General features: G+C 36.8%; 1 protein-coding gene across 3 annotated transcripts; it reads left to right on the forward strand.

The window, feature by feature from the left end:
- Positions 1-683: 683 nt before the first annotated feature.
- Positions 684-26,805, forward strand: LOC137386813 (5-aminolevulinate synthase, erythroid-specific, mitochondrial-like). 3 transcript variants are annotated; one of them, XM_068072966.1, is made up of 11 exons: positions 684-771; positions 11,453-11,620; positions 12,298-12,447; positions 13,549-13,721; positions 16,507-16,613; positions 16,752-16,936; positions 17,242-17,421; positions 18,866-19,030; positions 19,614-19,753; positions 20,466-20,594; positions 26,253-26,805. In XM_068072966.1, exons 2-11 carry the CDS (start codon positions 11,461-11,463, stop codon positions 26,571-26,573), a joined length of 1,710 nt encoding a protein of 569 aa, XP_067929067.1. In that variant the 5' UTR covers positions 684-771; positions 11,453-11,460; the 3' UTR covers positions 26,574-26,805. The 3 variants fall into 3 exon arrangements, with proteins under 3 accessions (XP_067929067.1, XP_067929068.1, XP_067929066.1); XM_068072967.1 differs by lacking the exon at positions 684-771 and adding an exon at positions 939-956; XM_068072965.1 differs by lacking the exon at positions 684-771 and adding an exon at positions 8,668-8,741.
- The last annotated feature ends 489 nt before the right edge of the window (positions 26,806-27,294 follow it).

The following is a 27,294-nucleotide window of genomic DNA, read 5'->3' on the forward strand; positions in this document are numbered from 1 at the left end:
GTGTCTTACCAAAATATTAAGCAACTTTATTAATAACTTCTGAACTAGGATTGCTTCTTACTGCAGAGCACTGCCTAAACAAAACTTCTAGAAAATTCCTGAATGGAGATGCGCATTTCACACCAATTGCTCAATCATGAGAAATGCATGAGTCATGCAGTCATGCAAAGAGCATAATCAAATAAATTATACAGCAGTCACAGGAAACCATGCTATATGTCCCCAAACAACATAACGTGTTAACAACACACAATAAAATTATCAGAAACAAAAGCAAATGTTAATAATAATAAAAAACACAAATTTATATGTATCAAACATGCACAGGTAAGCCTAGAATTTGTGTCAGACAATCATAAGTGGTGTAGATGCAGGCACGCACACACGCGCACACACACACAATTTAATTGTGCTTGGTAACTGCACTTTCACACTGGTTAGCATTACTTGCTGGTCATTTGTTAGAAGCCTAACAAAACATTTTAATGACTCAACAGCTGCTAGGTATTGAATGGGGGCTTTCAAATTATCCAACGAGCCCAAGTAGGCCTACATACACGCGTGAAAATCACAGCAAAGGAGTTGCCTACTCATAGCTTCACACGATCGCTCATTGCGATGTAGTTATCTACCGTTTTTTGTAAGATAGTTTGGCGACTCCACTTTATGTCTTTACTTCGACTAGCGAGTTTTCGGTCTCCGGTTACGTAAACGTTACCTCCTACCTGTTCCAGACCACTTCCTAGCTTCATCCACGGTAAACAAATTTTGGTGAGTGAGCTTATTTTGCCTATGAAAACTGTGCTACATTTAAACAACGCCGTTTTTGGCTTGATTGCTTAATGTTGATTGTGAATGCTTAGTTAACTAACAAACCGTCTTCAAATGCTCTTACCCTCCGCAGTGGGTATGAATTGGCCTGAGACTAGGATACATTTTAAGTGTGTTATAAACAGGTATAGTGGCATGCTTATTATATGTTTGGTTATTATAAATAATTTTTTCTCACACAACTTTCAATAAAGAATTAGTTGTGTTAGAGATTTGAATCAATGAATCTAAAGAACTCTCTACAGAAGGAGCTTTTGTATGTTTTCTTGAGTTCTGCATTATGGCAAAGGCTTTCATAAAAGTGTGATAATTACAAATACGTGTTTAATATTTTACCTGTGTTGTTTTGGTATTTTCTGTGCAGACCAGCATTATGTTATTGTCTTAAATACAAGGCCACTAGACTAAAACCTTATTTCTGGCCTGTTTAAAAACGCTACAACTGACCAAGTAAAAGCAATGATATACATGGGGGCTGTATATCATTGGTAAAAGTAAGCAATTCTCATCACAACCAAATAGAACTGCAAAAGTTCATAAAACAAGCTAAACACATATCAAATGAATAAGAAGGATACATTTGTTAATTTGTTTGGCAAACTTTGGTATGTCTGTTTTGGTGCATTGAAAAATCATGTTGTAAATAGAGCTAAGGAAATGATTTGACTAAACTTGAGACAAAGCCAAAGCATTTGCATGCAAATTTTCAAACAATATAAGTTAACATTAAAAACACAAACTATTTGTCGATTTTGTATTTAACACGAGTGTGGTGGTCCTGCTCAGCAGAACAGCAACCTGTACAACTGAGGTTGGTCAAAGACGTTGCTTCCTATTAGATAAAACTTATTTTTATTTGAGCTTTTGTGCAGAGAAAAGTTATCTTCGGTTGTTTTACAAAATTCCATGTGTATGCCATGACATCACCTAACCAGAGCCGTACAGCTTCACAGAGTCCTGCGACAAAAACCAGAAACAAAAACGCTTGATTCCAAACTAACCTGATCGACATACTGATATCTATTGGAGTATTCTTACTTCGCTCTCAATACCTCACTTTTTTGCGTTCACTTTACATTGTTACAAACAAGTTATTAGTAGTTTCTTGTAGGAAATGTTGTTTTCTTTCAAATTGTGTCTAAAACAACAATCAATTTTAGAGTGACTGCCAATGGCAATAATTTTTGTTGGTTAGTGTTGCGGCCTCTCCATTATAACTTATATAAAAAAATTGTGGGCGTCGCTTGTTTGTTTGGAACCGAGCGAGACTCTGTGAAGCTATAGGCCCTACAGCTCTGTACTGTCAGATTCGTATAGCTCCACAAAGTCTCGCAACCAAAACTGGAAACAAAACCGCTTGTTTCCAAACAAACCCGATTGACACACTGATTTCTAATAGAATATTCATACCTCGTTATCAATACCTCTCCTTTTGCGTTTATTTTACCTTTTTACAAAAAAATTATTAGTAACTTTTTGTAAAAACGTTACTAATAACTGCAAAAAGTTATTAGTAACTTTTTGTAGAAAACTTGTCCTCTTTCAAATAGTGTATGATACAACAATCAATTTTTAGAGGGACTGCCAATGGGAGTAATTTTTGTTGGTTAATGTTGCGGCCTCTCCATTATAACTTATATAGAAATAGTGGGCACAGCATGTTTATTTAGAAACGGGTGAGCTCCGATATACGCTTCTGTTGGTCGTGAGATTCTGTGAAGCTATACGGCTCTGCACCGAACTAGGGTGTATTTGCATGTAGAACCCTAGTGAGTGCCTATGCTACATGTACATGACTCTACATAGCTATGGCCATAAGAGGGTATTTCAAACATTTTGAGAAAGCTAGTAGTTTAATGTGTATCAATAACTGCTTGGAGAATCAAGTTGTGATGATTTGTGAGAAAAAAATATTATAAAAGATTTTGTTGATTCTATAATAAAAATATTTTTTGCTCAGCTCTAGGAAACATTTCAGATGTGACGAGCCTGTTCTAAACAAGGTCTTGTTTAGAACAGGCTCGTCACACCTGAAATGTTGAAGCTGCTTCCTATATGAAATATTGAAGTATTGCACAATAATTTCTTTAAACATTACATTTAATTGAGGCAAGTTTTCAAATATTTAAGTTTTTTAAATTAAAGAAAAAGGTTTTTGTTTGGATAAGTTTTATTGAGCAGTAGTATTATGATAGTAATATTTAACTTATACCTTAAGCTGTGTAACGTACTTATTGTAACGTACTATCACTTATTGTAACGTACTATCATTTATTGTTTATGGTAGCTCATAGGGCTCTCAAGACATGACTAGAAAAGATTTTGGTGAGACTTTAGACAACAACTACACGCAGTTGATATCTAATTTAATAACATAATGTGCTAACTTCAATGCATTCCATAGCAATGGTAGTCTGTTTTATGTGGACTTATTTCTTACATTGATTTGACTGGATTGTTTTGGTATAATGGAGAAGACTAATTGATATAACGCAGTTTGTTTTCTGATAAGAAACTTCAGCAATGTTGAGCATGCAATAAAATACACACTAAGCATATGCTGGGGTTGTAAGGGAAGGGAGGGAAGGCTGTTCGTCATGAATATAATGTGCTGCTGTCCCGGGTCAGATTGGTCAGATGTCTAATTTTAATGAGCCGGGTAGGTGAAGGTGTGCAGCAATTTACAATTGAATTTTTGCTGTGTCATGGTGAGGTATCATGACACGCAATTCTAATGGGTTATTGATATATAATAAGTGCTTTTGTTTTTCCTTTCTTATAGTATAGCAGTAACCGCTGCACTTTCTATAGGCAGAGACTGCTAATCGTGAACATATTAAAGCCAATATAGGAATTCACCCTATGCTACATGTATATATACATGTAGAATAAACTCAATCACTTGGTTCTAGGCTTAACCACTGGCATCTTATGACAGCTATAACTACATGTTGCGCCATTTGTACGTACCTAGAAGCAGCACTAGTATATCACCTGTATGCCCTTGATAGATGTAATATATATAGGGAAACAGTGTCTGGTAGGGGGCTCAATCCAAAATGTTTCCTTAGAATAACACGTACAGTAAAAAAACTAGCGCGAATAAGTAAATATTTGCCTTATTCAAATAAAAAGTCGATTTCATGCCTTGCATACAACCGTGCTATTCTTAAAGCAAACTTAGCAAATATCACGTTGACATTTCACTCGGCTCTTCAGGCCAATGTCCAGCAATCACTTTAATGTTATAACCACAGGAGGTTTTGTTAATCACCTTTTAGCTCTTGTTTTGTATCTTTATTCAGTGTCTGTGTTTCTGCTCTTTATACTTTATGGCTTATTTTATACTCTATGCTTTTCTTAATACTCTATGCTTTTCTTAATACTCTATGCTTTTCTTAATACTCTATGCTTTTCTTAATACTCTATGCTTTTCTTAATACTCTATGCTTTTCTTAATACTCTATGCTTTTCTTAATACTCCATGCTTTCCTTAATTAATACTCTATGCTTTCCTTTATACTCTTTGATTTCAGTTATACTCTATAGTTTTCTTTATACTCTCTTGTTTTTTGTACTAATAGCTGATCAGAATAGAACTTTTTATACCTTCCTTGAGTATGTATACATATATAGTAGAACCTATATTTGTAAAAGACTTTACATACAAAGTTTCGAAGTTACAAAACGTCTTTTCATAAAAATATTGCTGCGAATTATGAAAGATTTTTCTAGGTACCAAAGGCCCAGAGGTCTTTCGTATTTTGGCCTATTTCTTTTGTTAGTTTAAAAAGCAAAACAGAAATGAAAAAAGAAAAGAGAAAGAAATTCCAGTTTTACTGTTTGTGTTCATTTTCATACATAATATTTTTTCAGCTGTCAACCGTTTACTGCCTCCTCCCACTGTTGCATAATTTGGAGTTATCTTATCATATATTGCATAGATATTAGAACAACTTTAGTGTCTAGCAATTCAGATTCTGTGTTTTCTGTATGGTTACAAATTTTTCCAGTTCGTATTGATTTAAATAACGTAAATAAATATTTCTACTTGCGGTTGTAAGGCATTTCTGAACAAAACCAAGACAACAGTACAACAGTCACCTCCTCCGATCGCCATCCCCCTTTTCCTGCAGTTTTTACTTAGCCTTGTCTAGATTCCCATCACCAAAGGTAAACCGACAAACAGTATACTGCTCGTAGTTTTTATTCGTTATTTCTCTGTTCATTTTTCCTTGTGTACTGTTTCATTTATTACTCAGTAATATAATTCCTTGTGTACTGTTTCATTTATTACCCAGTAATATTGTAATCCAGCTTGTATTTGTTTTAAGTTTTAAACAATATTTATAATTTATACAAATATTGTCTGAGTTTTGTTGAGGCCTGGGAGGGATTAGGAGGGATTAGGAGAGATTAGGGTGTTAATATGGTCAAATGGGTTCCTACTTACAAAATTTGTCTACTTACGAAATGGCTTGAAAAATGATTTAATTTTGTAATTGTGGATTACACTATATTCCCTTTGGTATTTCATCATGCCATAATTGCAGCATCTCCATTTTGGGCATTTGTTTTTGCATGCTGTTCATTTTTTCATTGTTCACACTTGAATAGCCCTATATTATTTCCTGTACTTATCGATCTTGCATCTTTTTATATCATCTCATTCTTATTTATCTCTGATTTCAAGATACTAATAGGTTTCAGCTCTAATCTTAATACACATGAAATGTAGGGTTTTATTTGAACACCCATTCATTCAACTGTGATATCTTCCTAAACTCAAAGTTCTTTAATAAGACGCTCTCATTAGGAAACAGGAAATTATTCTTTCAATGCATGGCAGCGGTTCAGTAGAATACACAGTGTTTATCCTTATTAGTGATAATCACCTTATAGCATAGCTCTTTTGACTAGCGACAGCTGCCTGCTAATTTGATTACTCAGCAGCATTATATTTCATTAAGCTCTTTCTCAAATAGGTGAGGAAGAATTATATTATTTACTATCCAAGCATTTTAGCCTAATGTTATGATACGGCTCAGAAACTGAAGGCTGGTCAATTACCTGATTGCAAAATGAGAACAGAGCAGTTATGAATATTTGTACGTCTTTGGATGACATTCCCTTTTTTACATGCCTACTAAGCTTTACCACAAGTACCCACGGTATAGTGCATTAGTTATTTAGTTATATTTTTAATATTTAATACATATGTTATTAATGATAAAATGGCCTAAAAGATTGTGCTAACATAAAGTTTACATTTTAGGTTATACTGTTCAATATCCATCACCCTCCCTACTGTAAATACCCTACTACAATATACACACACACACACATGTCTTACTACTGTAAATACCCTACTACAATATACACACAGCTCTCACTACTGTAAATACCCTACTACAGTATACACACAGCTCTCACTTCTGTAAATACCCTACTACAGTATACACACAACTCTCACTACTGTAAATACCCTACTACAGTATACACACAACTCTCACTACTGTAAATACCCTACTACAGTACACACAGCTCTCACTACTGTAAATGCCTTACTACAATATACACACTGCTCTCACTACTGTAAATACCCTACTACAGTATACACACAACTCTCACTACTGTAAATACCCTACTACAGTATACACACTAGTGTTGGGCCGGTATCTAATTTAGTGCCGGATCGGATATCCTTGCACATTTTTATCGGTTTTCCCGGTATCGGTATCCTCGGTATTTACCATCTTCGGTATCCTTTGCCAACTAAGAAAGTTCGGTATTGTCGGTACTATTGTTTGGTATGTGGTTATTAGTGTGTCTTTAAATGGTTTAGAGTTTAAATCATAACTGTCTCGAACAATTTTTATCGTTGTGAAAAAAGTAGCCTGTGCAAAAAAACATTCTTTAGTCAGCAGTATATTGTTACGGCAAAGAGACTCATTGTTTTAGAAAGCCAAAAAAGAAAAGAAAGATGGAAATATAATTTTCATGATAGATGTTTTTATTGTTTATTCTATTAAAAAATATAGTTATTGATACAAACGTTATGTATAATAAAGAACAGATAGATAATGGCAAGGGGCTCTCTCTGTTAAATATACTGAAACAGTTTAAAAAAATCTTACTATCACATATTGTAATTAGGTAATGTAATCACATAATTATACGCAGTCCAATTAGAGTCCAGTCCCGTTAGAGTCTTTATACATCCTCCCATCTGTGTAGAACTCCCAAACCTTCGAGGCTGGTGGCATTATCAATGTAACGTAATATAATAGTAGATACAGTAAGCGTGGAAATTTTCGTTGAATTTGTTCGCAAATGCTTGCTGAGATTAGCATGTTCATCACGAAGCGTTTTAAAAATCTTTCCGGATATCCGTATAACCATTTACCGGTAGGCTTTTACGGATAAATACCGATCATATCAAACCGGCCGCGGATACCTAGCTGTCACCGAAAATGATTGGTTTCCTCGGATACCGAAAATCTCTCTGTATCGGTAAGAGCGGATAACCCAATACTGGCCCAACACTAATACAAACAACTCTCACTACTGTAAATACTCTACTACATTATACATACACCTCTCACTACTGTAAATACCCTACTACAGTATACACACAACTCTCACTACTGTAAATACCCTACTACAGTATACACACAACTCTCACTACTGTAAATACCCTACTACTGTATACACACAGCTCTCACTACTGTAAATACCCTACTACAATATACACACAGCTCTCGCTACTGTAAATACCCTACTACATTAAACGTGTCCACATTTGTCTCATAAGCTTATGTGAAGCATCTGCCGCTGTAAAAAGCAGACCAGCTTGTTACCAATTTTCAAATTGTATCTGCTGCAAGTATCACCATACATAATTAGTTGTCATCTTAAAACACTTTTATTTGCCAATCCGATAGCAGGCAAGCTTCAAGACCAGCACATCAAATCGCTTATATAAGCAGTACACGCATGGCTGCGTCTCATTCACACATGCTATGTCGAGCTATGATAGCATTTATTAGAGATTGGAGAAGAGCATATCCTCTAACTGGAGAGAGCTATGCTGAAATATGTCAACTTTATGGAAATCTTAGTTAATATGTCTATTGTTTGCTGAGTTGTGGTACTAGATGCACTACATCTCCCCTTAGACCTCTACCAAACTGTTTCTCTCAATATTCCTTCTGTTGTCTCAGTACCGTTTCAGGGTGACTATCTTACTCTATGACTGGGGAATGGATATGCTAAACACTTTTGCTATAATACAAGGATTCAATCGTCTCAGTTTTAGAACCACTCTCAACTATAAATGGTTTAGTGTTTGTAAAGTGAAAGCTTTATAAGTTGATAAAGCTTTCGGTCTTTGGCTTATATTGGGACGCTTTCTCACTGATGGTGAACCCAATCTGATTCTTCGGTCACGAACCCTTGTGTATCCCGATGAAGGCGAAGGGTTACCGTAATTCTTCTATAAATTTGAGTACTGCGCTATTTTCCACGAAACGCCACATACGTACCTCATCGTGTCCCCCTCCCCCTTTAGGCATAATGAATCCAAAATTCACCCTGAAAGACTACAAAGTCAAGTGTATGCTGTCTCTGGACCAAATGTAACGTGAATTAGTGAAATGATCTGAGGAGGTGACTCGTTGTACTGGAATAACATGTACTACATCCGGTTATCTCTAGCATTGGTCATGCAGATGTACATTCTCACCTCAAAGCTTTCCCAATAAGGTGAATAAATCATTGATGTGATGCTCTTCACGGTTGAAGGACTAGAGTAACATAGTGTATGTCATTTCTCATAGAGCCTGTCTTCAATCTTATCCTATTTGAGAACAGCTCCGAGGAAGCTTAACTTGTTCATACAGTCAGCATGAGTAAGTGCATTCTATATTTAGATTTAGTGAGCAACGTTGTTGAAGTCTCGAAAATAGGAAGTATTCAAACTAAGTGAATAGCTCAACTGCGGTGAAATGGGTAGCTCTTTGGAGTTGAGTGGGTAACTCTATGGAAAATATAGCAGACAGCTCTAGTAAGGTATAGCAAGAAGTTTTTGTTCTATTTAAGTTAGTAGGTGACACCTCTACTTATGCCCATCTCAACTACCATGTAAAATGGAGTGAGCACATGTAGTTGACTTCATACCTAATGCAATTTCCTGCTTATGACGTTACAAGTTTACTGAAACATTTCAGCTTTTCAAGTAAAAGAGTAACTGGTAAAATCTAAAATAAAAGCATAAAACAGACAAGCTTAGACTTGATCTTGTATAAGTTACAGTAAGTTAACTTCGTATACAACTCAAGGTCGGCCTGTATTTGAGTAATGTAAATGATTCCTGCCATGTTATATGACTCTACCAGAGTCTAGCAGGTAATTATTATGACTCTACCAGAGTCTAGCAGGTAATTATTATGACTCTACCAGAGTCTAGCAGGTAACTATTATGACTCTACCAGAGTCTAGCAGGTAACTATTATGACTCTACTAGAGTCTAGCAGGTAACTATTAGGACTCTACCAGAGTCTAGCAGGTAACTATTATGACTCTACCAGAGTCTAGCAGATAATTATTATGACTCTACCAGAGTCTAGCAGGTAACTATTATGATAACACAAATCAGAAAATTTATGGCTTTTCTTAGACAGAATCTTGTTAGGATATAGCTCAAATCATATAATATAGTATATTTTATAGTGTTTTATGATTGTTTTAACAAACATACATGTATATAAGTCTTTCTCTCACAAGGTTCTACCTGTTGAAATCTCTTGCAAGTTGCAATACATTTTCTACATTCTGAGTGGCTAGTCTTTGGAGCTTGTGAATAGGATTCTCTATCAATGCTCCAATCTTATAGCCTGACAATCAATGTCGATTTCCTCTTTTATGCATCAGACACCAAACTTTTCTTGTATCTGTCAAACTATTGATAAATCATTTTTATTTCATGATCCATGTTTTTATTTTTCGTCGCTTTGGAAGCCATTTGGCTGTCTTTTGCACTGAGCCAATTTGGCTGTCTTTTGCACTCAGCCAATTTGTCATTTATAGGCTACTACTCTCTTAAATTGGTAGCGTTGAATGTGTAAACAGGGTATACGGACATGTGGTCAACATCCGAAATGCTAAACCTGTTAATCCTATCAGCTTAGCTTGATCCTGATCTGGCTGTTCGGTGTCCAAAAAGATCAAAGATTGGCCAATGAAAATTTGACCCTGAGTAGACAAATAAGAGGGATGGCAAAATTGTCTGTCTGTCTGAACAGGGCGAGTGAGAGTGATGACATTAATGTCTCAGTAATTCCCACAGTTACAGACTTCGATGGCAGTTAGATGTCTAACAAGTATGAATAACAAGTTATACATGCGTGTATCTAGTTTCAGTATTTGCTCCCTGAGGGTCAAACCATTTGTAGGCAGTTGGCTGCTTCTGTTTTATCCCACTCAACTTTACCATAAAATATATAATTTGCAGTCGAAGATGTTTTTCTTCAGACCATCATAAGAGTTGTGTCTCTAGAAAATCTCATCGGTAGAGGCGGCTTCCTCCCAGATGGCTTCTTTTTGTAAAGAATTATTGGCGCGAAACTTCTCCCTTTGTTTGAAAACCTTCCGAAAGTGGCTCATAACAACGTCGTTAAACGTATAAACATGCTGCTTCCGGAGCTGTTCTGAACGTTTAATTCAAATGCGCATGTTCTGGTTTGGTCGAGAACTGAATTTATGGTCGATATCCGAGACAAACAAATCTCAAATTTTTTGGTCGAAAACCGAGTTGGTCAAGAACCGAAGCGTTCGAGAATCGAGGTTCCACTGTATGTATACACATGTAATGGGTGCAGGTATTTCAGTGTTCAAAGTCTAAATATATCTGTCTATGAAAACCCACACCTGCACTTAGAACCTTTTGCTCATATGAAAGACCCTTCTAGGGTCCATTAGCTAGGATGCCTGTGTGTACCGTACAAACAATATTATTATTAAACTTCATCAGTGCTGAAATATTTCAGAAATGGCATAAGGTGAAAAAGTTGTGTATTCTGTAAATATTTAGCCATGGTTCTTAAAAGACAAATTTGTCTAACAAAATATTCTGATGTCGCCCCATATTTGACTCTTTTGTTAACTTCAACTGGAATGTAGTGATTCAGGTTAAATGACCCAAATAAAAGCCACATTGTAATTAGTTCTTAGCAGATAAAACTAGCGTTTCCATTATTGTTTTTATTCACATTTATATCCTTCAATGTCCGTAACCGTAACAGCTTAGAAAGATGCTACGTTGGTAGAATCAACAACTTCTATGATGAGTTGGTTTTGCTGCAAGTAACATGCATCTAGCTGTGTTGTAGCCTTTGGTACAAGTTATGATCAAACCCTTAGTGAGCTACATAACCTCTAACCATAGCTATGATACTTCACAGACTAGCATCTCACAGCCTGGGTGGTTTATAAGTTGTCTTCTCATAAACCTGCCAATCAATTGCATACTAATTTGTTATACAATATGTCTATGTTTGTAAAGACAAACAATCCATTTTTAATGCCATTTCTTATTTTCTTTGTTATATTGTTATATCTGCAGATCGCGTCATGAAGGCCTTGCAATGTCCATTCCTATCTCGTCTACCCATGTCAAGCATTACTCAGAATGCGCCAGCCATTCTCGGCATCGCAGATCAGTGCCCTGTCATGAAGCATGCTGTGCACTATACAAAAATGGCAGCAACAATGTCTGATACCAAAATGGCAGGTAAAGCTGCTCCCTCATGTCATGTCATCGGCAAGTCTTTCTTGACAAAAGCTTGCTCGTGTCTCCTTTCTTTCCATTTGTGTTAGTTACGCCCCATGTCTATATAGAGGGCAGTCGATAAACCCTCCCTGCCAGATATACAGCTGATCTTCACAGTAGTGAGCTGTACTTGGAAACTTATAAGAATATGTGGAAATGCATTGGCGGCGGTGTTGACATCTTGTAACATCTCCTAACAACCTAGTTTCTCCTGTTGCAACACATTTACTAGTAATGGACAATCCGGTTTGGTTTCCCCATGTTTATGGCTTGCATTATTTTCAGGAAATCAAGTGAGTTCCTCATCCTTATGCATGGGTAGCATTCTGCCTAATGCTCTGCTCTTGCGCTAGATCTATTTATAGCTGATGGCACAGAATTAAGTTACCAAGTGTGTGATTATATAGCAGAATAACAATCACAAGATTGAGTTCTAGCAGGTGTACGCTACTGGATAATCTGGCATTAGCTGTTAACCAACTCTTGTGGTGATGAATGTGTGTCACAAATTAGCACTTTGATCAATGTACACGATAGATAGAGACTACGCTTGCTAATACATTAGTTTTTCCTGTTAGCTATGGGAGCATTAAAAATGATATCTAGAATTTATATTTTCACATGTTTGTTTTTTTCAGATCTTAAAAAGAAGTGTCCTTACTCGAGAGGCATGATGGAGGCCTCCACCTCAGCGACTGTCAATGTTTTAGCGCATGTACAGAGCTCTGTACAATCTACTGTAGCCCAGCAATCCGCTGTATCAGCTGCTGTTGGAGGGAGGTGTCCAGGTACTCCTTACAATTCACTTCACTCTTCCAATATCCTAGGTTTTATTGAATCCTTATCTCAACATTCACTGCAGCTCCATACTTGGAAGATAGGCGTTTCCACTATGCAGTCCGATAAAGAACATACCTAATCCAAATTTCTTAATTTGAAGAGATGATGGCCATACCGCAAACATACTGCAAACATGTTATCACAGGCTAAGTGACTGCCAAGTATTTAATCACCTGATTATTGACTAATTTGGTGATTTATGGCTATAAATTACAGCGACAGTGATTCAACTTTCAGGGTTAGTTTTGTCTTTAGTAATGATCAGCTTCTAGTTATATAAAATTACATTTCATGATATAAATAACTGAATATTACTGATATGAATTACAGTGTCTTGTATTATGTATTCTCTAGTGAATGTAGAGTTACAGTGTCTTGTATTATGTACTCTCTAGTGAATGTAGAGTTACAGTGTCTTGTATTATGTACTCTCTAGTGAATGTAGAGTTACAGTGTCTTGCATTATGTACTCTCTAGTGAATGTTGAGTTACAGTGTCTTGTATTATGTACTCTCTAGTGAATGTAGAGTTACAGAGTCTTGTATTATGTACTCTTTAGTGAATGTCGAGTTACAGTGTCTTGTATTATGTACTCTCTAGTGAATGTAGAGGTACAGTGTCTTGTATTATGTACTCTCTAGTGAATGTTGAGTTACAGTGTCTTGTATTATGTACTCTCTAGTGAATGAAGAGTTACAGAGTCTTGTATTATGTACTCTCTAGTGAATGTCGAGTTACAGTGTCTTGTATTATGTACTCTCTAGTGAATGTTGAGTTACAGTGTCTTGTATTATGTACTCTCTAGTGAATGTTGAGTTACAGTGTCTTGTATTATGTACTCTCTAGTGAATGTAGAGTTACAGTGTCTTGTATTATGTACTCTCGTGACTGTCGAGTTACAGTGTCTTGTATTATGTACTCTTTAGTGAATGTCGAGTTACACTGTCTTGTATTATGTACTCTCTAGTGAATGTAGAGTTACAGAGTCTTGTATTATGTACTCTCTAGTGAATGTCGAGTTACAGTGTCTTGTATTATGTACACCCTAGTGAAGCACAAGACTGGAGAGAAGACAGAAGTCTCTGGTAAGACCGAAGGAGTGAGTAAAGCGTTCCCATATGACAAGTTCTGGGGAGCTAAGATAGATGAGAAGAAGACTGATCATTCTTATCGGGTATTTCGAGAGGTCGAGCGCAATACCAAACGATTTCCGTATGCCAAGGTGAGTACTAGGACAACCTTGACCTCTATTTCACTTAGTTCTTCAATTAAACTGCCTTGTAAATGCTTTTTATTTTATGTGATTGACTCTGGTTGCCGCCATCCAGCACGTAATGCTGCTGGCTGCTTAATGGTTGGCTTATATCTGGCTACTAACTGCCTGTTATTTTTCGGTCCATGCACACTATCAATCAAATAAACGTTTTGCTGTGCGATGGACTGCAGCGATTAGCTGCTATGACGTCATTTTGCAATGAACACCTAAAATAATTGTTGCTAGTGACGATGTGATGGACTTTCAATGTGTTGAACTTTAACACCAATGACACAACTGGTGGCATCTTGATTGGCTGTTTGTTGATAGCAACGGATTTAATTTCAACAGTTGTGAAGATCAATGTCAATGTCTGTCGGCAAGCATGGTGAAAACTACACCCGATAAATAACAAAAGGACTCGCGATTTCAGGAATGCAACTTTTTAATTGCTATTGGCCGTTGGTTACCGGTCATCGACAGTTAAATGCTTGTAATGTGTACCCCTTATCGTTGGTGACGACCTCAAAACAGCTAATCGTTGCGGTACATCGCACAGCTAAACATTGATTTGATCGATAGTGTGCACGGGCCTTTACTTTGTCCAAGTTTATATAATAAGTAACTAAATAATAATACAAATTAATAAATACATGTAAGAGTAATAACTTTATGAGTCTGGTAATATCAAATAGTATTTACAAAGTTCTGATATTTCTAATAAGAAAACAGCTATTACACTATAATGGATAACTTCGTGGTTTTTGACCTCAACAATATTGCTGAGTGTGGTTTAGCTGATCTTTTAAAGGTTGGCTGACCTGGTAGCTATCATTGAGTTGTTTTACCTTTTTTACCGCTCATTAACTGCCGATTAGTTACTTGTGTCAATGCTAGTTCACTTTTGCTACATCAAGGTCCTGGCATATCAATACTATAGTCAGATTAGTGAACACGATATTGCCCGCGCTTGGTAATGGCTTTGAAATAAATTATGTGGTAGATTGTTAAACCTGTCTTTTTCAATTTTCAAGTACATCTATATGTTTCTCAAAGTATGTCTGTCGTTCGTCTGCATTCCAGCTATTCTAGCTATAGATCTTAAAATCGCGATATTAATAATTTCGCTTAGGGAAGGATTTGAACTCTCTACAAATGCATTGACAGGGTTCATATGCATTTGTAGAGAGTTCAGTGTTCCGACTTAGTGATCAGTTGCGCTATCATATACCAGATAATCGATGCGCGTGCTAATTATTTTAGCCTTGGGTTTTTCACCAATGATTTTGAGATTTGGTTGTCTTAGAGCTCGAATATAAATTCGGCCCTTGATCAAACCGGAGCATGCGCATTGCAATTAACGAGCTTGGAAACGCATGGAAACATTCGCTAACAAACGGAGAAAGGTTTTACGATGCATAAATTCTTTACAAAAAGGGAGGAACCATCTGGGACAACATCTCCTCGACCAAAGAAATTTGCTAGGGAGATAACCCCTCCAGTCGAGTTATTATAAATTGTTTTGGAGGAGGATTCTCCTTCCAAGATGTGAAGTAAACGTGCCATTGCTGTTTATATTTTCTTTTTCCTACGATTTTTTATGTAATTGATCTGTTGCATCTTTTGCTGTTTCATTATCAATTTTTGCCTTTAATGTATCTTAACCTTTAATGTTTTTGATGTTTTAAGAGCCAAACGTATGAAATGTTTACTTTTGTTTTCTATTTTCATCATCATAAATAGAAAACCTTTTATTAAAATTTAACACGATCTATGTTTACCCGTTTCTATTTATAGTATGCAGTATACAGTACAGCTTATGGTGTAAAATGTTGAAACAATATTTTACCAAAGTTGTTTTCTTGCCTTGGAATGGATTACATAATTTACATAGTTTTGTTTTAATGGGAAAATTGTTTCAGATTTAAAACAACTCGGTTTTCTAACAACCTTCTTACACGTCGCTGAAAGTTATGAAATTTTAAGTTTACAGTTGTTTGAAAAACTTCAAAGTTGTTTTATTTATCTTTAATTTATTTGACCTGCACAAAACTTTTTCCTCATGATATGAAGTTTTAAAGTTACAATTGTTTGAAAAAGTTTAAAAATCTTTACAGTTGTTTTTACTTTCTCTCTTTATTTATTTCAATTACACAAAACACTTTTCTCATGATATGTAGTTTGAAAGCTAGAGTAGCAAATGTTGTTATATGTTAAATAAAAGTAAATTATACTTAATTATACTAAATTATAACTATATAAAATAAAATTGACTTTTTTATTACCTTATTTATTAAAAAAAATTTCATTGTAATCATAGCTAAACAGATTATATTTAGCCATTACTTGCTAATTGTTTTACATTTAAACATATTTACAGTTTTATTTTTTTTCCTAATTTATTTCAACAAAGTACTTCTTTCGTGATATAAAATTTAAAAGTTGTAGTTCTTTGAAAAAGCTTGAAAACCTTTACAGTTGTTTTCTTTGTTTTCTTTTTCCTCTTAATTCATTTGAACTGCTTAACAATGCTTTCTCATGGTATGAAGTTTAAAAGTTAGAATGGTCAATGTTGTATACGGTATAATATATAAAAACAAATTTTCTACTAGGAGGAATATCGGAAGTCGAGGAGTCTTTGACTTTGTTACCCTCAGAGAAGAGTGACTAGTGGCATTAACAGCATTGTTAACTCTGTCAGCTCTGTTAACCCGCATTCTATGTTTATTATGGTGTAAGACAACTCTTGTAGGTGCTCGAGGGAGAGGGGGAGGAGCGGGTGCAGCGAGACATACAGGTGTGGTGCAGTAATGACTATATGGGCATGAGCTGGCATCCCAAAGTCAGAGCTGCTGTCAAGTAAGCACAACTACTCGAGTGTTGGTTGTTTGATAATAAAGGACAGGCAACTCTTCCATAGCACTCTCAACTGACTTTTTGTCTAATCCAAAATTTGCTCTGAGGAATTCCTTTTATTATCAACTTTGGTTTGTACAGGGCTTCAGTTGACAGTCATGGCGTGAGTGCTGGAGGCACACGTAACATCTCTGGTACATCCCCATTACATGTGGAACTAGAGAAGGACCTGGCTAGGTTGCACCAGAAGGAAGCAGCCTTGCTCTTCACTTCATGTTATGTTGCTAATGACACCTCCCTCTACACTCTTGCAAAAATGTTGCCTGGTATGCTATGGCCATAACTCATCTCTAGGCATAATTCCTCTATGCATCCTAAGCTTATATATATTCTGATGTCATCTACTTCAATGTCAGTTCTACTAATCCCAACTCTGCTGTTCTATTGGCGTCAGCATTATAGCATTACTGTCATTAGTGTCAATCGTGTCAGTCGTGTCAACAGTGTCAGTAGAGTCAATAGTGTCAGTAGTGTCAATAGTGTCAGTAGAGTCAGTAGTGTCAGTAGTGTCAATAGTGTCAATAGTGTCAGTAGTGTCAATAGTGTCAGTAGTCCGTATTTTATCATGCAGGGTGCCATATTTTTTCTGATGCTGGGAATCACGCCTCTATGATCCAGGGAATCAGAACTAGTGGTGTTCCGAAGCATGTATTCAGACATAATGACCCAGAGCACCTGAGGGAACTTCTCAGTCGTCTTCCTGTTACCACGCCTAAGATTGTTGCTTTTGAGACTGTCTATTCTATGTCAGGTAAGGTTTTTAATCATCTGTACTGCACCCACATTAAGTTTACATCATGTAAGGTATGTAGTTTACCTGCACTGTACTTCCAGGGACTGTATGTCAGGTAAAGTCTGTAGTTAACCTGCACTGTACTTACAGTGACTCTATGTCAGGTAAAATCTGTAGTTTGCCTGCACTGTACTTACAGTGAGTGTATGTCAGGTAAAGTCTGTAGTTTACCTGCACTGTACTTACAGTAACTCTATGTCAGGTAAGGTCTGTAGTTTACCTGCATTGTATCTACAGTAACCCATGTCAGGTAAGGTCTGGATTAAGGCTAGCTATAACCATATGAACATGCTATATGAAATGCTGAATGTTTCTGAGTGCCTCTCACAAATGTTCGTTTCTATCAAAATCACTTAGCATGTTGTTTGCGTTTGTTACTGTAACATATTTATATTGCTTATGGTCACTTTCTTCTTATCAAGCTACAGAAACATTGGCAAGAAATTAGAAGTACAGTCAAACATGGATAACTCGAATTTCACGGGACCGAGCGAAAGTGTTCGAATTATCAGAGCGTTCAAGTTATCAGAGCACTGTCACAAGTCCATGTATTTACTTATTTATTAGTAGATACATGTACATATACAAACTATAATATAAATCAAAAGCACAAATGGCTTGTTTCAAATTAAATGCTTCTAATGTAAAGTTTAAAACGTTTTTATCAAAAAGTATAGAGATTTTTCTATCACTTGAGATTGGTTTGTTGTTTGAGGTGATGTTATTGCCAGGACGTTTTTTAGATTGACATTGGCAAAACTTGATCGTTGTTGAAATGCTCAAAAGAAAAGACATCTTTTTCTTTTGAGCGTTTTACCCACGATCAATTTTGCCGATTTTTCTTGAAGTTCATGCAAAGATTACCTCACATTACCTTGCTTCCGAAGGGCAATCGCTAAGCGGATGTTTGGTATAAATCAAATTTCACCAAACCTTTAGAAAAGTCGTTGACAAAAATATTTTGCCGATGGTGGTAATAACGACGCTTATGAATTACAAAAAGTTGAGGTTTACCTCTATGGCTTGGAATAAGGTGATTTTCTAAAGCGATAACAACCGTTTCGGTAGCCGTTGGGCAAAAAACAGCTCGAGTTAACAGTGTTGAGTTCGAGTTATCTATAGCAATTTATCATTACGTGGGAACGGACCAAAGAAACCGTTCGAGTTAACCATGTGTTCGAGCTATCCGTGGTCGAGTTATCCATGTTTGACTGTATGTACATTTTTCCATCAGACCCACTTTCAGCATTATCCTCTCTGCGCTGTATACTCAGACTGTACATGCGCATACGGTTTACTGTGTGACTAGTGGCCACATGCAGGTGTCATTTAGAAATAATTGGAATGTACACGCAACATATACTGTAAGTTGAAGGTATGTCACAAGTCACTTTGTTTGTAGGCAATATATGTCCTCTGGAAGACTTGTTATCTGTGTGTCAAGAGTTTGGAGCCATCTCTTTCATAGACGAGGTGCATGCTGTTGGTCTATATGGAGAACATGGGGCTGGCATCGGTGAAAGGGATGGCTTGCTGCATAAGATGGACATAATATCTGGAACATTAGGTTCGGAAATCACACCAAAGAAGATGTAGTACTGATCATTGCATAATCATTGCATATATATTGAGACTTCACTTTTCACCATCATTGTTCTTCATTAATTTGAAGATTTTGTAGAGTTTGTTTTGAGACATTTGAAAGTGTAGTTTTGAAAATGTATCTGGTCCACATCCATATATGACCTTGGGAACTATACTGCTAGTCTGTCATATTGTTAGGTGTGGTCTACAGGAGTAATAAATGCTCTCCATCTGATCACTGTACATAAAATACCTTACCTAGAGGCAGCGCACAGCTACATGTATGTCTATGGACAGCGGGGCTTCTCGTTGCACCATTGCTCCGATATTATTCGTGGAAATTGTTTTTCCCATAAATTCAGATGGCATTCCTTAGAGTAGTCAAATTTCACAAAAACTTATTTCTTAGTTAGCTGACATGTGTATCTGTTCTTATAACAATCAGAGTGCCTCTGTGGTTGTAACAATCAGAGTGCCTCTGTGGTTGTAACACTCACTGTGTATATGTTATTGTAATTTGATGTTCAGCTTTTGTGCTGGAGGTTAGATATTCTCAGATATTTCAGGGAAAGCATTTGGCAACATCGGCGGATACATCGCATCGTCATCTCGACTAATAGATGTCCTCAGGAGTTACTGCTCAGGCTTCATATTCACAACATCTTTGCCTCCCACTGTTTTAGCTGGGGCTCGTAAGGCTGTTCAGGTGAGGCAGACTCGCGTCTCGAGACAAACCTGCAGTCCTATGAGTAGCGCTTATGAAGTCAAGTCTTTCATTAAATGAGTTCAACTTATTTCAAACTACAAGTGAAAGCAACTCAAGTTTGGCAATATCACTCAGCTCAGTTCCTGCGAGTGAAGTAAAATCTAGTGCCATTTTGAGTCTGTCTGGTTTACAAAATCTTTTTTAAACACTCGCGGTAATGTTTACCAAAATATATCATTAAATTTGTCATGTCTGGGCCAACTTACAACGCACTCTTGATAAGACTGGTCAGCCATATTTACTCCAGTCTTTTTCATGTATTCCATATTTTTATGGGCCATCACCGGTATCATCTTGTGTCAGGTGTCACACTGCTTGTCACCTGTGCATTCAGTGCATGTGGGCCATCACCGGTATCATCTCGTGTCAGGTGTCACACTGCTTGTCACCTGTGTATCCAGTGCGTGTAGACCATCACCCGTATCATCTTGTGTCAGGTGTCACACTGCTTGTCACCTGTGCATCCAGTGCGTGTAGACCATCACCGGTATCATCTTGTCAGGTGTCACACTGCTTGTCACCTGTGCATTCAGGGCTGGTTAACACGAGTGTCAGATGTATTACAGCGTGTATCTCAGCTTATAAAGTTTACATGCTGCTGGAAATGCATATCTTGTGTACAATTCTCAGGGTTAGTCGTGTGTTTATATAGATACTGTACGGTGAAGAGGGTAAAGACTTGAGGCGAAGACACCGAGCTAATGTCAAGGTAATGCGGGACATGCTTTATCAAGCTGGACTTCCTGTAATGAGGTGTCCCAGTCACATTCTACCTATCAAGGTACTGTACCTGTATAACACTAACTCTAGTAACATTCTACCTATCAAGGTACTGTACTAGTATAACACTAGCCCTAGTAACATTCTAGCTATCAAGGTGCTGTACCAATATAACACTAGCCCTAATAACATTCTACCTATCAAGGTACTGTTCCTGTATAACGCTAGCCCTAGTAACATTCTACCTATCAAGGTACTGTACCTGTATAACACTAGCCCTCGTAATATTCTACCTATCAAGGTATTGTACCTGTATAACACTAGCCCTAGTAACATTCTACCTATCAAGGTATTGTACTAGTATAACACTATCCCTAGTAATATTCTACCTATCAAGGTACTGTACCTGTATAACACTAGCCCTAGTAACATTCTTCCTATCAAGGTATTGTACCAGTATAACGCTAGCCCTCGTAATATTCTACCTATCAAGGTGCTGTACCAATATAACACTAGCCCTAATAACATTCTACCTATCAAGGTACTGTTCCTGTATAACACTAGCCCTAGTAACATTCTACCTATCAAGGTATTGTACCAATATAACACTAGCCCTAGTAATATTCTACCTATCAAGGTACTGTACCTGTATAACACTAACTCTAGTAACATTCTACCTATCAAGGTACTGTACCTGTATAACACTAGCCCTAGTAACATTCTACCTATCAAGGTACTGCACCAGTATAACACTAGCCCTAGTAACATTCTACCTATCAAGGTACTGCACCAGTATAACACTAGCCCTAATAACATTCTACCTATCAAGGTTTTGTACCAGATTAACATTAGCCCTAGTAAAATTCTACCTATCAAGGTGCTGTACCTGTATAACGCTAGCCCTAGTAATATTCTACCTATCAAGGTATTGTACCTGTATAACACTAGCCCTAATCATATTCTACCTATCAAGGTATTGTACCTGTATAACACTAGCCCTAGTAACATTCTACCTATCAAGGTACTGTACCTGTATAACACTAGCCCTAGTAACATTCTACCTATCAAGGTATTGTACCTGTATAACACTAGCCTTAGTAACATTCTACCTATCAAGGTACTGTACTTGTATAACACTAGCCCTAGTAACATTCTACCTATTAAGGTATTGTACCAATATAACACTAGCCCTGGTAACATTCTTCCTATCAAGGTATTGTACCAGTATAACGCTAGCCCTCGTAATATTCTACCTATCAAGGTATTGTACCAGTATAACGCTAGCCCTCGTAATATTCTACCTATCAAGGTGCTGTACCAATATAACACTAGCCCTAATAACATTCTACCTATCAAGGTACTGTTCCTGTATAACGCTAGCCCTAGTAACATCCTACCTATCAAGGTACTGTTCCTGTATAACGTTCTATCTATCAAGGTGCCCTAGTAACGTTCTATCTATCAAGGTACTGTACCTGTATAACACTAGCCCTAGTAACATTCTACCTATCAAGGTATTGTACCAGTATAACGCTAGCCCTCGTAATATTCTACCTATCAAGATATTGTACCAGTATAACGCTAGCCCTCGTAATATTCTACCTATCAAGGTATTGTACCTGTATAACGCTAGTCCTAGTAACATTCTACCTATCAAGGTACTGTACCAGTATAACGCTAGCCCTAGTAACATCCTACCTATCAAGGTACTGTACCTGTATAACGCTAGCCCTAGTAACATCCTACCTATCAAGGTACTGTACTAGTATAACACTAGCCCTAGTAACATTCTACCTATCAAGGTACTGTACCTGTATAACACTAGCCCTAGTAACATTCTACCTATCAAGGTATTGTACCTGTATAACACTAGCCTTAGTAACATTCTACCTATCAAGGTACTGTACCTGTATAACACTAACTCTAGTAACATTCTACCTATCAAGGTACTGTACTAGTATAACACTAGCCCTAGTAACATTCTAGCTATCAAGGTGCTGTACCAATATAACACTAGCCCTAATAACATTCTACCTATCAAGGTACTGTTCCTGTATAACGCTAGCCCTAGTAACATTCTACCTATCAAGGTACTGTACCTGTATAACACTAGCCCTCGTAATATTCTACCTATCAAGGTATTGTACCTGTATAACGCTAGCCCTAGTAACATTCTACCTATCAAGGTATTGTACTAGTATAACACTATCCCTAGTAATATTCTACCTATCAAGGTACTGTACCTGTATAACACTAGCCCTAGTAACATTCTACCTATCAAGGTACTGTACCTGTATAACACTAACTCTAGTAACATTCTACCTATCAAGGTACTGTACTAGTATAACACTAGCCCTAGTAACATTCTAGCTATCAAGGTGCTGTACCAATATAACACTAGCCCTAATAACATTCTACCTATCAAGGTACTGTTCCTGTATAACGCTAGCCCTAGTAACATTCTACCTATCAAGGTACTGTACCTGTATAACACTAGCCCTCGTAATATTCTACCTATCAAGGTATTGTACCTGTATAACGCTAGCCCTAGTAACATTCTACCTATCAAGGTATTGTACTAGTATAACACTATCCCTAGTAATATTCTACCTATCAAGGTACTGTACCTGTATAACGCTAGCCCTAGTAACATTCTACCTATCAAGGTATTGTACTAGTATAACACTATCCCTAGTAATATTCTACCTATCAAGGTATTGTACCTGTATAACGCTAGCCCTAGTAACATTCTACCTATCAAGGTATTGTACTAGTATAACACTATCCCTAGTAATATTCTACCTATCAAGGTACTGTACCTGTATAACACTAGCCCTAATAACATTCTACCTATCAAGGTTTTGTACCAGATTAACATTAGCCCTAGTAAAATTCTACCTATCAAGGTGCTGTACCTGTATAACGCTAGCCCTAGTAATATTCTACCTATCAAGGTATTGTACCTGTATAACACTAGCCCTAATCATATTCTACCTATCAAGGTATTGTACCTGTATAACACTAGCCCTAGTAACATTCTGCCTATCAAGGTACTGTACCTGTATAACACTAGCCCTAGGAACATCCTACCTATCAAGGTACTGTACCTGTATAACACTAGCCCTAGTAACATCCTACCTATCAAGGTACTGTACTAGTATAACACTAGCCCTAGTAACATTTTACCTATCAAGGTATTGTACCAGTGTAACGCTAGCCCTCGTAATATTCTACCTATCAAGGTATTGTACCTGTATAACACTAGTCCTAGTAACATTCTACCTATCAAGGTACTGTACCTGTATAACACTAGCCCTAGTAACATCCTACCTATCAAGGTACTGTACTAGTATAACACTAGCCCTAGTAACATTTTACCTATCAAGGTATTGTACCAGTGTAACACTAGCCCTAGTCACACCCTGTAAATCTACTTATTTCCAAATCTGCTGTGAAGATCAATTAGGATGGAGGACATAGATAATGATGCATCGCGTAGGAGTGCATGAAGAATGCTACTCGTACTAACATTGTTCCGGATGACTCAATAAGTGCAGCAAGATGGTGAAGACAGTGTAATTCTAAAGTTAAATGAGAATATAGCACTGAGTCTAGTATTCACCATTCCTCTTATCAATGCCCATCCAGTCTACAAGGAGAATCAAACGTGTTTACCAACCTTCCCACCGGTTGGTAAACACGCTCGACCACCATAGACAGTTAGCTGAGTACTTGATAACAACATTAAACTAGAACCTAGGAGTCTGATTTTTTGCAAATTATTTTTGGTCTGAAGTTTACAATGAATTTAATCACAACAAACTGATATCGTTAATGTGTTGGAACACTTATGAAAACATATACATGGTTAGGGAATTGGTTATAAGGTCATTTGTAGAACTAGATCATGAGGAAGATGATAGTCATAGATCTGTGCGAGAAATGTAAAAGTAAAATACAATTATAACTTGTATAATGCACAAATAACTTCTCTGAGTGCCAACAGATTAACATGAATTGGTGCATCCTGATGCTACAAACTTAACAAGGAAATGAACTTCATATAGATAGAATGTTGCGTACATTTATAATTTATTCTGATTATAATAAAAACAATAATAAGAAATGATTTGCCAAACAAAATTTTGCTTGTATTATCTTACTAGGGGAATGTTTGGCGTTGCACGGTTATTAAAAAACAGCTTATAAACAGTGACAGGTAATGTAGTTGCCATTTACTAAAATGACTAACTAGCCAATGGCAAAATTAGCAAATTGATTAACTTAAGTAAGTTAAGCTTGTTTGTTGAACTTAGTATAATGTGAGCCGTGAAGCCAGGTCATACGTGAAGCCAGGTCGTATGACGTTATTCGTCAAACAACGTCATTGTGCGTATTTTACAATGACAATGTACGTAATTAATCTATTGTGTCAGAAGTAGTCCTTGTGGCAAAGTGGATAGACAGTTGGCTTGCAGACCCGTATGTTTCGAGGTCAAATCCAGTTTATTAGTTAGTTCGTTCGTTCCTCAAACTTTATCGCTACAACTAGACACACGAATAACGGACAAACAAACAAAAAACAAGCACTGATTTATATATATATAGATTGTTATACTTGTATATGAAACAAACCTGGAAGAATAGTAGCAATAGTGGTAGCAATGTAATGACCTGTAACACTTGGGAGGGTTAGCTAAATCAAGCCATAGAAAGAGTTGTATTTTCCTATCATCCACATGAGACAGTTCATACCACTACTTGAAGAAATGAATGCGCATGTATCAAGCAATGCAAGAAGAATCTTGTTATGTGGTTAGGCAATCCGTTTTTTTGTTTTTTGGCTAAAATTTGCTAACCGTTGGCTTAGGTTTTCCTCCAAAAAGGAGGGTATGGAATCAACTAAACAGACATCATTCCTCTCTAGTTTTCTTGATTTTTAATATATTACAATTTTTATCTCGAGCACCTTTTGAATTGGTCTCTTGGCTATGAATTCTCTTCTGTACTAAAGTTGGCAATGCCACTCTTGTAACAGATTTATGCAGTTGTAATAAAACTGGAATAAGTTGCCAAGAGATGCCAATGAGTTGTCAATGGTCGGTGTCATTATGTATGAATATCCTGAAGGAAACATTAGCAATCATTGTTTCGCAGTGACAGCTAATAGTGTTCATTTTGTTTTTTTCATTTCTGGCACCGAAATTTTACTCATATTTTAAAGTTAATTTACATATAAATCTATTTATATATATAAATCTATTTATATATATAAATATAAATAGGTATATATATTTATAAATTATATATGAATAATTATATACATATTTGCGGTATATATATATTTTTGGTATGTGTATTTACGATACATATATTTGAGATATACATGTATATATTCGCAATTTATATATTTGCCATATATATAACTTTACTGTTCATGAATTACATAAACTATCAGAAAATGAGGGATGCCAGTGTAATATGGAGAATGTGTATATGGAGTATTATAGACAATTGAACTTGATTTGAATAGTCGCATGTGCTGTTATTTGCTTACAATTTGCTGTTTAGGACATCATTTCATGGCTTTACACATAAAAGCTTTGCATTGCAAGACCAGAAAAGAATCACAGGGAGTGTTGAAGTATTCTGTGCTAGCCAGTGGTTGTGCTTTTCACTTGGCTTACTTGCAGAGCCTGGCTTCTTTTGCTGTTGGCAGGTTGGGGATGCAGAATTGGTGTTCCAGTTATCGCAAGAACTCCTGGACGACTATGGAATCTACGTGCAGCCAATAAATTATCCCACTGTTAGCCGTGGCAGCGAGATGCTGCGGGTGGCTCCTACGCCGCACCATACTGTCGAAATGATGGAATACTTTGTTGAATCCTTAGTCAGCTTGTGGAAGGAAAAGCAACTAGATTTGAAGCAACCGAGTTGCAGCTCATGCAGGCTGACGCTTGACAGGAAATTCTGGCACTATGCTCAGTCACAGCCGTGTAATGGCTACAATTGTGGTGAATATCTTCTTGCGACTGCGTAACATCTAGCGAGTTAGGTTAAATTTCTGACACTTGTGTTAGTAGTTATGGAGCTTGTTACAGATTTACTGTTGTTTTTTCTGTCTCAAATTATTTTAGAAATTTTTATATTTGTTACTGGTAGACGCAACGGAGAGTCATTCGCTGTAAATCCTTCGGCAGCTACAATTAACTGTTACCAGGTTTATCATTATACATAATAAATGGTAAGAGATGATAACTCTCTGCGAACAACTGAGCATAAATTTGTTGTGAGGTTTGTTGAACCACCTGTTCAACAAGACTTCATTATGACAAGTGTTGGACCACCAGTTCAACAAGACTTCATTATGACCTGTGTTGGACCACCTGTTCAACAAGACTCTATTATGACAAATGTTGGACCACCTGTTCAACAAGACTTCATTATGACATGTGTTGGACCACCTGTTCAACAAGACTTCATTTTGACAAGTGTTGGACCACCTGTTCAACAAGACTTCATTATGACAGGTGTTAGACCATCAGTTCAACAAGACTCCATTATGAGAGGTGTTGGACCACCAGTTCAACAAGACTTCATTATGACAGGTGTTGGACCACCAGTTCAACAAGACTTCATTATGATATGTCTTGAACTTCTTATAATAATAAAAGAGTTTTTGGGGAGTAAGGTCTTGCCATGATTACATTCTGCTTCTTGAGAGCTAACGAGAGGCATCTCCTAGTTGAGTCGTGACACAT

The sequence above is a fragment of the Watersipora subatra genome, chromosome 2, assembly GCF_963576615.1.
Source record: "Watersipora subatra chromosome 2, tzWatSuba1.1, whole genome shotgun sequence".
NCBI lineage: Eukaryota > Metazoa > Bryozoa > Gymnolaemata > Cheilostomatida > Watersiporidae > Watersipora > Watersipora subatra.